The sequence below is a fragment of the Ranitomeya imitator genome, chromosome 6 (assembly GCF_032444005.1).
Source record: "Ranitomeya imitator isolate aRanImi1 chromosome 6, aRanImi1.pri, whole genome shotgun sequence".
NCBI lineage: Eukaryota > Metazoa > Chordata > Amphibia > Anura > Dendrobatidae > Ranitomeya > Ranitomeya imitator.
Window position 1 is genome coordinate 12,149,525 of NC_091287.1, and position 12,248 is coordinate 12,161,772.

Here is a 12,248-nt window from a genome sequence, read left to right on the forward strand (position 1 = left end):
CCCCTGTGCTTCATTATAATAAATATTTTCCCCCTGAGCCTCCTTATAACAATTATTTCCCCCTTTGGTTCGTTATAATAATTATTTCCCCCTGTACCTCCTTATAATAATTATTCCCCCTGTGCCTCCTTATAATTATTCCTCCTGTGACTCCTTATAATAATTATTCCCACTGTGCCTCCTTATAAAAATTATTCTCCCTGTGCTTCATTATAATAATTATTCCCCCTGTGCCTCCTTATAAAAATTATTCCCCCTGTACCTCCTTATAACAATTATTTCCCCCTGCACCTCCTTATAACAATTATTTCCCCCTGCACCTCCTTATAACATTATTTCCCCCTGCACCTCCTTATAACAATTATTTCCCCCTTGCGCCTCCTTATAACAATTATTTCCCCCTGCACCTCCTTATAACAATTATTTCTCCCTGCACCTCCTTATAACAATTATTTCCCCCCTGCACCTCCTTATAACAATTATTTCCCCCTGCACCTCCTTATAACAATTATTTCCCTCTGCATCTCCTTATAACAATTATTTCCCCCTGCACCTCCTTATAACAATTATTTCCCCTGCACCTCCTTATAACAATTATTTCCCCCTGCACCTCCTTATAACAATTATTTCCCCCCTGCACCTCCTTATAACAATTATTTCCCCCGCACCTCCTTATAACAATTATTTCCCCCTTGCGCCTCCTTATAACAATTATTTCCCCCCTGCACCTCCTTATAACAATTATTTCCCCCTGCACCTCCTTATAACAATTATTTCCCCCCTGCGCCTCCTTATAACAATTATTTCCCCCTGCACCTCCTTATAACAATTATTTCCCCCTGCACCTCCTTATAACAATTATTTCCCTCTGCATCTCCTTATAACAATTATTTCCCCCTGCACCTCCTTATAACAATTATTTCCCCCGCACCTCCTTATAACAATTATTTCCCCCTGCACCTCCTTATAACAATTATTTCCCCCCCTGCGCCTCCTTATAACAATTATTTCCCCCTTGCGCCTCCTTATAACAATTATTTCCCCCCTGCACCTCCTTATAACAATTATTTCCCCCTGCACCTCCTTATAACAATTATTTCCCTCTGCATCTCCTTATAACAATTATTTCCCCCTGCACCTCCTTATAACAATTATTTCCCCCGCACCTCCTTATAACAATTATTTCCCCCTGCACCTCCTTATAACAATTATTTCCCCCCCTGCGCCTCCTTATAACAATTATTTCCCCCTTGCGCCTCCTTATAACAATTATTTCCCCCCTGCACCTCCTTATAACAATTATTTCCCCCTGCACCTCCTTATAACAATTATTTCCCCCTGCACCTCCTTATAACAATTATTTCCCCCCCTGCGCCTCCTTATAACAATTATTTCCCCCTTGCGCCTCCTTATAACAATTATTTCCCCCTGCACCTCCTTATAACAATTATTTCCCTCTGCATCTCCTTATAACAATTATTTCCCCCTGCACCTCCTTATAACAATTATTTCCCCCTGCGCCTCCTTATAACAATTATTTCCCCCTGCGACTCCTTATAACAATTATTTCCCCCCTGCGCCTCCTTATAACAATTATTTCCCCCTGCACCTCCTTATAACAATTATTTCCCCCTGCGCCTCCTTATAACAATTATTTCCCCCTGCGCCTCCTTATAACAATTATTTCCCCCTGCGCCTCCTTATAACAATTATTTCCCCCCTGCGCCTCCTTATAACAATTATTTCCCCTTGCGCCTCCTTATAACAATTATTTCCCCCTGCGCCTCCTTATAACAATTATTTCCCCCTGCGCCTCCTTATAACAATTATTTCCCCCTGCCCCTCCTTATAACAATTATTTCCCCCTGCACCTCCTTATAACAATTATTTCCCCCTGCACCTCCTTATAACAATTATTTCCCCCTGCACCTCCTTATAACAATTATTTCCCCCTGCACCTCCTTATAACAATTATTTCCCCCCTGCGCCTCCTTATAACAATTATTTCCCCCTGCACCTCCTTATAATAACTCCCCAGTGCTTCTTTATAGTAATAATGCTTCCTATCTTCTTATAAAGTGAATCCAACTTTTGAGTTGATGGAGAAGGGTCCGCTGTTCAGACCCCCTTGAGCAGGGTGCGTAGCAGTTACGTAGAAGGTTTCTCTATCCGCACGACCTGTCCTGTCCTACATTACACAGTCATCCCATAATCTGAATGGCCACAGTGTAATACTTCACTTGCCCTTTAGGGGCGCTGTAGGGAATGTGATCGCTTCCCCACAGATTACAGCTGATGGCTGGATGTCCCATCAGGTTGCACACATTATAATTAGTTTATACTCAATGGATAATCAAGAAGTGATTATCTCCTAGTGTATCCTCACCCACCCCCTGCAGACTGTGAGCCCTCGCGGGCAGGGTCCTCCCTCCTTATGTACTCGTGTGCCTTGTTATCTGCTCATGTTTAATGTATTTGTCTATATTTGCCCCGTATTCACATGTAAAGCGCCATGGAATAAATGGCGCTATAAAAATGTATTATAATAATAATAATAATAAAAAGTGGAAAACCCCTTTAAGGTTTACGGTTTTGTAACCATGTAACTTTGGGGTCATTTCTTGGAAACCAAGACATTTCCCATTGCCTCCAATGCTGCAGTCAGCGCTCGCTGGACACCATGTTCTCCCAGTGTAAGCCTTTTTGGTCGTCCGTTTAGATCAAATATTTGGACAATTTGCCACGGACAACCGGTGACGGCTAATTCTGCCCTCTTAATCCGCCTTTGTTCCTTCCGCACACCAGGTCTCGCTCGGGTGGCTCTGAAAGAAGCAGATCTTGTTTGTGCCAACAGAGGAGCTTAGAGCCGGAGCGGCAGGCGGCGTCTTCTGGAGATCTGACCACACGCACCTTCCTGGGAGAGAAGACATAAGCAGCATGGAGAAGCTCCTTCTACCGTTGGTGTTGGCCACCATGGTCCTGGCCAGACCACCAGCACCGACCTTTCCGCAAGACAATGCCTTGGAGCTAATAATGGCGGCCGTTGATTTCTACAATGGAGAATCCCATTCGGACAACATGTTTAGACTCTACAAAGACGAATATGACTACAAGGAGGTGAGTAGATCCCACGGGATCCGGCCAGTGATCATCTGCAGATCTCATCCTCTATCATCATATTTGGCTCTTTCTTCGTCGGTGCATAAGACAGTGAAGCAGAAATCGGAGACGTCCGTCATTACAAACACGAGATCCTTCACTTCCACATCAGTTCTCTGGGTTTTCCCTGGTGAAATGTTTCCAGGAATTGAGAAGAGTTTGTAACATTTTCCAAACATAAAGTTACAATGTATCAATTCTCCCTGTGGACCAGGCGATGATAATTCAGTGATTCCCCAGAAATGATCCAAATATTAAGTTACAATGTATCAATTCTCCCTATAGACCAGCCGATGATAATTCAGTGATTCCCGGAAATGATCCAAAGATAAAGTTACAATGTATCAATTCTCCCTATTGACCAGGCGATGATAATTCAGTGATTCCCCAGAAATGATCCAAAGATAAAGTCACAATGTATCAATTCTCCCTATAGACCAGGCGATGATAATTCAGTGATTCCCTGGAAAAGATCCAAATATTAAGTTACAATGTATCAATTCTCCCTATGGACCAGGCGATGATAATTCAGTGATTCCCTGGAAAAGATCCAAAGATAAAGTTACAATGTATCAATTCTCCCTATGGACCAGGCGATGATAATTCAGTGATTCCCTGGAAAGATCCAAATATAAAGTTACAATGTATCAATTCTCCCTATGGACCAGGCGATGATAATTCAGTGATTCCCTGGAAAGATCCAAAGATAAAGTTACAATGTATCAATTCTCCCTATGGACCAGGCGATGATAATTCAGTGATTCCCCAGAAATGATCCAAAGATAAAGTCACAATGTATCAATTCTCCCTATGGACCAGGCGATGATAATTCAGTGATTCCCCAGAAATGATCCAAAGATAAAGTCACAATGTATCAATTCTCCCTGTGGACCAGGCGATGATAATTCAGTGATCCCCCAGAAATGATCCAAATATTAAGTTACAATGTATCAATTCTCCCTATAGACCAGCCGATGATAATTCAGTGATTCCCGGAAATGATCCAAAGATAAAGTTACAATGTATCAATTCTCCCTATTGACCAGGCGATGATAATTCAGTGATTCCCCAGAAATGATCCAAAGATAAAGTCACAATGTATCAATTCTCCCTATAGACCAGGCGATGATAATTCAGTGATTCCCTGGAAAAGATCCAAATATTAAGTTACAATGTATCAATTCTCCCTATGGACCAGGCGATGATAATTCAGTGATTCCCTGGAAAAGATCCAAAGATAAAGTTACAATGTATCAATTCTCCCTATGGACCAGGCGATGATAATTCAGTGATTCCCTGGAAAGATCCAAATATAAAGTTACAATGTATCAATTCTCCCTATGGACCAGGCGATGATAATTCAGTGATTCCCTGGAAAGATCCAAAGATAAAGTTACAATGTATCAATTCTCCCTATGGACCAGGCGATGATAATTCAGTGATTCCCCAGAAATGATCCAAAGATAAAGTCACAATGTATCAATTCTCCCTATGGACCAGGCGATGATAATTCAGTGATTCCCCAGAAATGATCCAAAGATAAAGTCACAATGTATCAATTCTCCCTATGGACCAGGCGATGATAATTCAGTGATTCCCTGGAAAGATCCAAAGATAAAGTTACAATGTATCAATTCTCCCTATGGACCAGGCCATGATAATTCAGTGATTCCCGGAAATGATCCAAAGATAAAGTTACAATGTATCAATTCTCCCTATGGACCAGGCCATGATAATTCAGTGATTCCCGGAAATGATCCAAAGATAAAGTTACAATGTATCAATTCTCCCTATAGACCAGGCGATGATAATTCAGTGATTCCCTGGAAAAGATTCAAAGATAAAGTTACAATGTATCAATTCTCCCTATGGACCAGGCGATGATAATTCAGTGATTCCCTGGAAATGATCCAAAGATAAAGTTACAATGTATCAATTCTCCCTGTGGACCAGGCGATGATAATTCAGTGATTCCCGGAAATGATCCAAAGATAAAGTTACAATGTATCAATTCTCCCTATAGACCAGGCGATGATAATTCAGTGATTCCCCAGAAATGATCCAAATATAAAGTTACAATGTATCAATTCTCCCTATGGACCAGGCGATGATAATTCAGTGATTCCCGGAAATGATCCAAAGATAAAGTTACAATGTATCAATTCTCCCTATAGACCAGGCGATGATAATTCAGTGATTCCCCAGAAATGATCCAAATATAAAGTTACAATGTATCAATTCTCCCTATGGACCAGGCGATGATAATTCAGTGATTCCCCAGAAATGATCCAAATATAAAGTTACAATATATCAATTCTCCCTATGGACCAGGCGATGATAATTCAGTGATTCCCCAGAAATGATCCAAATATAAAGTTACAATGTATCAATTCTCCCTATGGACCAGGCGATGATAATTCAGTGATTCCCGGAAATGATCCAAAGATAAAGTTACAATGTATCAATTCTCCCTATGGACCAGGCGATGATAATTCAGTGATTCCCGGAAATGATCCAAAGATAAAGTTACAATGTATCAATTCTCCCTATAGACCAGGCGATGATAATTCAGTGATTCCCTGGAAAAGATCCAAAGATAAAGTTACAATGTATCAATTCTCCCTATGGACCAGGCCATGATAATTCAGTGATTCCCTGGAAAGATCCAAAGATAAAGTTACAATGTATCAATTCTCCCTATGGACCAGGCCATGATAATTCAGTGATTCCCTGGAAAAGATCCAAATATAAAGTTACAATGTATCAATTCTCCCTATGGACCAGGCCATGATAATTCAGTGATTCCCTGGAAAGATCCAAAGATAAAGTTACAATGTATCAATTCTCCCTATGGACCAGGCGATGATAATTCAGTGATTCCCCAGAAATGATCCAAATATAAAGTTACAATGTATCAATTCTCCCTGTGGACCAGGCGATGATAATTCAGTGATTCCCTGGAAAAGATCCAAAGATAAAGTTACAATGTATCAATTCTCCCTATGGACCAGGCCATGATAATTCAGTGATTCCCTGGAAAAGATCCAAATATAAAGTTACAATGTATCAATTCTCCCTATGGACCAGGCGATGATAATTCAGTGATTCACCAGAAATCATCCAAATATAAAGTTACAATGTATCAATTCTCCCTATTGACCAGGCGATGATAATTCAGTGATTCCCCAGAAATGATCCAAAGATAAAGTTACAATGTATCAATTCTCCCTATGGACCAGGCGATGATAATTCAGTGATTCCCCAGAAATGATCCAAAGATAAAGTTACAATGTATCAATTCTCCCTGTGGACCAGGCGATGATAATTCAGTGATTCCCAGGAAATGATCCAAAGATAAAGTTACGATGTATCAATTCTCCCTATGGACCAGGCGATGATAATTCAGTGATTCCCCAGAAATGATCCAAATATAAAGTTACGATGTATCAATTCTCCCTGTCGACCAGGCGATGATAATTCAGTGATTCCCCAGAAATGATCCAAATATAAAGTTACATTGTATCAATTCTCCCTATGGACCAGCCGATGATAATTCAGTGATTCCCTGGAAATGATCCCAAATGGATCCCAAGTTATTAAGTTATTCTTGGTATGGTGAAAAGTTACCAGTGTCCCATACATATCCTGTAATTACAGTACCTCTGCTTGCTGTCATGTAACTCGACATATGATGTGTATATGGCTGATCCCCCTCCACACCCTGCAGGTGACGGCGTTATCATAGGGCAGTCTAGCTGCTGCCTAACCTCTTAGATGCCAATGTCAATCATGATCGGCACATTTACAACAAGCCATAATGTAGAAGGATTGCTGCAGGGAAAACGATTGTCTGAACACAGGAGATGGAGCTGGACTAATCCCTGTGCTGGATCCAACCTGTGGAGGACAGGTCTTCATAAAATAACTCATTTAATTGGGATGCGTCACCTCCCATAAATGTATAATTTTATTACCTGGTGTAATCGCCACCGTTCTCCTGAATCCGGGGATGCTTTCCTTTTGTTCCTGCTCCTCTCCATTCTGGAGATTTTGTCCCCTCTTCTTCGCATATAAATCTATTTTTTTTTGCCAGCTAGGAGTAGAAATATAGAACACACCCAAAAGAGGTATTGATGACCACACCTACTTGGCTAACAATGCTAGATTTATATAAAACTAGCTGAAGAGCCCGGCGTTGCCTGGGCATAGTAAATATCTGTGGTTAGTTATAGCAGCTCACTTCTCTTATTTTCCCCATCACGCCTCTCATTTTCTCCCTCACGCCTCTCATTTTCTCCCTCACTCCTCTCATTTTCTCCCTCACACCTCTCATTTTCTCCCTCACTCCTCTCATTCCCCCCTAACACTTGTCATTTCGATCTCACATCTGTCATTTTCCGATCACTCCACTATTTTCCCTCACTCCTCTCATTTTGCACTCACACCTTTTCATTTTCACCTCACACCTCTCATATAGTATATAGTATAGTATATACCTGTATGTCATCTCCTCCTGTATATAGTATATACATGTATGTCATCTCCTCCTGTATATAGTATATACGTGTATGTCATCTCCTTCTATATATAGTATATACCTGTAGGTCATCTCCACTGTATATAGTATATACCTGTGTGTCATCTCCCCTGTATATAGTATATACCTGTATGTCATCTCCTCCTGTATATAGTGTGTACCTGTATGTCATCTCCCCTGTATATAGTATATACCTGTATGTCATCTCCCCTGTATATAGTATATACCTGTATGTCATCTCCTTCTATATATAGTATATACCTGTAGGTCATCTCCTCCTGTATATAGTATATACATGTATGTCATCTCCTCCTGTATATAGTATATACGTGTATGTCATCTCCTTCTATATATAGTATATACCTGTAGGTCATCTCCACTGTATATAGTATATACCTGTGTGTCATCTCCCCTGTATATAGTATATACCTGTATGTCATCTCCTCCTGTATATAGTGTGTACCTGTATGTCATCTCCCCTGTATATAGTATATACCTGTATGTCATCTCCCCTGTATATAGTATATACCTGTATGTCATCTCCTTCTATATATAGTATATACCTGTAGGTCATCTCCACTGTATATAGTATATACCTGTGTGTCATCTCCTCCTGTATATAGTATATACCTGTATGTCATCTCCCCTGTATATAGTATATACCTGTGTGTCATCTCCTCCTGTATATAATAATAATAATAATAATATTTTTTATTTATATAGCGCCAACATATTCCGCAGCGCTTTACAAATTCTAGAGGGGACTTGTACAGACAATAGACATTACAGCATAACAGAAATCACAGTTCAAAATAGATACCAGGAGGAATGAGGGCCCTGCTGCTCGCAAGCTTACAAACTATGGGGAAAAGGGGAGACACGAGAGGTGGATGGTAACAATTGCTTTAGTTATTTGGACCGGCCATAGTGTAAGGCTCAGGTGTTCATGTAAAGCTGCATGAACCAGTTACCTGCCTAAGTATGTAGCAGTACAGACACAGAGGGCTAATACTGCATAAAGTGTATGAGAACATGATGCGAGGAACCTTTTTTTTTTTTTTTTTTTTTTATTATAAATAGGCCACACAGGGATCGTTAGGTTAAAGTATAGTATATACCTGTATGTCATCTCCTCCTGTATATAGTGTGTACCTGTATGTCATCTCCCCTGTACATAGTATATACCTGTGTGTCATCTCCTCCTGTATATAGTATATACCTGGGTGTCATCTCCCCTGTATATAGTATATATCTGTGTGTCATCTCCCCTGTACATAGTATATACCTGTGTGTCATCTCCTCCTGTATATAGTATATACCTGGGTGTCATCTCCCCTGTATATAGTATATATCTGTGTGTCATCTCCTCCTGTATATAGTATATATCTGTGTGTCATCTCCTCCTGTATTAGACCGCGTTCACACGTTATATGCTCAGTATTTTTACCTCCGTATTTGTAAGCTAAATTGGCAGCCAGATAAATCCCCAGCCAACAGGAAGCCCTTCCCCTGGCAGTATATATTAGCTCACACATACACATAATAGACAGGTCATGTGACTGACAGCTGCCGTATTTCCTATATGGTACATTTGTTGCTCTTGTAGTTTGTCTGCTTATTAATTAGATTTTTATTTTTCAAGGATAGTACCAGACTTGTGTGTGTTTTAGGGCGAGTTTAATGTGTCAAGTTGTGTGTGTTGAGTTGTGTGTGGCGACATGCGTGTAGCAACTTTTTGTGTCGAGTTGCATGTGACAGGTTAGTGTAGCAAGTTGTGTGCAGCAAGTTTTGCTCATGGCGAGTTTTGCGCGTGGTGAGTTTTATGTCTGGTGCCTTATGAGTATGTGCAAGTTTTGTGTGAGGCAACTTTTGCATGTGTTGCAACTTTTGTGCATGTGGCAATTTTTCCGCGGGTGCAAGTTTTGCATGTGGCGAGTTTTCCCATGAGGTGAGTTTTGCACGTGTGGCGAGTTTTGCGTGAGCCTAGTTTTGCATGTGGCGAGTTCTGCGCGTGGCGAGTTTTGAGCGGCGACTTTTGTGTTTCTACTTTTATGTGGCGAGGTTGGTGTATGTGTGGTGAAATGTGTGCTGAGGGTAATATGTGTTCAAGCACGTGGTAGTGTGTGGCGCATTTTGTGTGTGTGTTCATATCCCCGTGTGTGGTGAGTATCCCATGTCGGGGCCCCACCTTAGCAACTGTACGGTATATACTCTTTGGCGCCATCGCTCTCATTCTTTAAGTCCCCCTTGTTCACCTCTGGCAGCTGTCAATTTGCCTCCAACACTTTTCCTTTCACTTTTTTCCCCATTATGTAGATAGGGTCAAAATTGTTTGGTGATTTGGAACGCGTGGGGTTTAAATTTCGCCTCACAACATAGCCTATGACGCTCTCGGGGTCCAGACGTGTGACTGTGCAAAATTTTGTGGCTGTAGCTGCGACGGTGCAGATGCCAATCCCGGACACGCACGCACGCACATATTCAGCTTTATATAATAGATGAAGAGGAGACAATATGAATGAAGAGGAGCAGGAATAAAAGGAAAACATCAATGGATTCAGGAGAATGGTGACATTTACACCATGGGAAATGATATGTATTAATGGCAGGTGAACGGTGCCCTTTAAATATATAATAATACTAATGGATCAGATCTTACTGAATTCTCTTCTCATTTCAGGGGCCCACGGGGGAAAAACAAGCAAATTTCACCATTAAGGAAACTGTTTGTCAAAAGTCAAAAAATGAAACCCTTGACAGCTGTGAATTTCACCTTGGAGGGGTAAGACCTTTATTTGTGGCATTTATCTCTCATGTAAGGCGCATTTTAAGTAAAGGCTTTCAGGAAAAATATATATTTAGCAATTTAATGTAACAATTATTTCCAGTGACTTTACTGTAATATTATTTCCCCCAGCTGGAGAAGAGCTGCAGGGCGAAACAGAAGGAGCAGGAGGCGGCCCTGTCTGTCGTCTGTCTGACGGTCGCTCCGGGGGTGAGACCATTATCTGCTTCTTACCTTGGTAACTGTGAGCTGGTGACACTCATTCACTGCACTGGGGGAGAACACAAAAACACTAAGCTCCGCCCACCAGCTACTACATGGCCCCACCCCCGAGTAACAAAATATGTTAATTACTGTGCTACATACAGGGAGAGGGAATCCTTAAAGGGGCTAACCAGAACCAAAGCAATGACGATTTGTAATAAAAGGGGTTGGCATCTCTATCCTATTTGTGAATGGTTTTCTTTTTTTGCCTTTTTTCTGCACCCTATTCCAAGACTCATGAATTCAATCACGTTGGCAAATAATGTACTAAAAAACAGAAAAGTGGAGAAATGGTGAAAAAATTCAACTCCGCCATTTTCCTTTTGTTTTTACAATGATCATTGTGCTGTACATATGTACGACGATCTTATAAGTGTCTATTTTTATATTTTAATGCTTTAAAAACTTCTGAGCTTCTCGCCAGTCTCCACTTATGTCCAGATTTTACCTTTTTTCATTTACCTTTATTTGACCTTTGTTTTACTGTTTTGATTTTTTTGTTTCTTTTTGTAAAAAGATAAATCCTGGAAATCAAAATGCCGACAGTCCTGAGCAGGAAGCTTCCGATGAGGACCAGGTGATAATCATGGATGAAAGCGGTAAGACATTAGAAGAGGAAGAGAAAAAAGAGAAAAGAGACCAAGACGCCTTCAAGGCGGCAAAACCGGAAAATACAGGAGACAATCATCTGATAGAGGGCGACCGAAGGGCGGGACGCAGACAGGGAAGACTTTGTCTACAGTGTGTCTTTGACGCTTTCTCGAGACATTAAACTGCCCAAGTCTCTATAAGGATCCGTCACATTGTTACCAGTGGATGCACCGGAGAGAAACGTCGGGTCACCAGGAGCAATGGTGGAAAGTTCCCAGGGAGGACGCCATCGCTGCTCACAATCTTTAATACTGAGATGCACACACATGAATGTGTGACATTTTCAATAAACTTTGCCATTTCTTACACTGACCCATTCTATGTTCATGAGGTTCAGACTTTTCACATTAACCTGAGAGTTGGTAATTTGGATTTTTAGCTAATCGCTATAGCAATATTCATCACTAGGCAAAAATATGAAGAAGTAAAAAGCTTTGGTATAAATTATACATTAAAGATAAGAAAACATGTCCGCTCCATCCAAAGCGCTGCCGGCTATTGAACACAGATGATGCCGCATGTGTTCATTGTACCGCGCGGAATAACCGCGCCCAATACATTAGACGGTGATATTTATTTTTTTGCGGAGACAGAGCATCTACACAAAGATAAAAAGACATGCTGCAGTCTGGAAAGACGCGCCACATGTCTGTCTCCGCAGGGAAGCCACAGGTGCCGGTGCAAGTATAGTGGACATCCGCAATGCTGTAACATCTGGACGCTGCGAGTTGGACTCTGCGGATGTACACAGCATCTAACCCTCAGCGTTTCCTGACCGTGGGAACATACACTTATACGACTACTTGAGTCTAACCTACCATTTTTGAAGGCATTATCCTTCACATTTCTCTT

The 12,248-nt window shown here is 41.1% G+C and overlaps 1 protein-coding gene across 1 annotated transcript; it reads left to right on the plus strand.

The window, feature by feature from the left end:
• The first annotated feature begins 2,821 nt into the window (after positions 1–2,821).
• On the plus strand, positions 2,822–11,849 carry LOC138643529 (cathelicidin-related peptide-like). Its single transcript, XM_069732426.1, has 4 exons — positions 2,822–3,117; positions 10,377–10,478; positions 10,614–10,691; positions 11,263–11,849. The coding sequence occupies exons 1-4, from the start codon at positions 2,938–2,940 to the stop codon at positions 11,515–11,517; spliced, it is 615 nt and encodes a 204-aa protein (XP_069588527.1). The 5' UTR covers positions 2,822–2,937; the 3' UTR covers positions 11,518–11,849.
• The last annotated feature ends 399 nt before the right edge of the window (positions 11,850–12,248 follow it).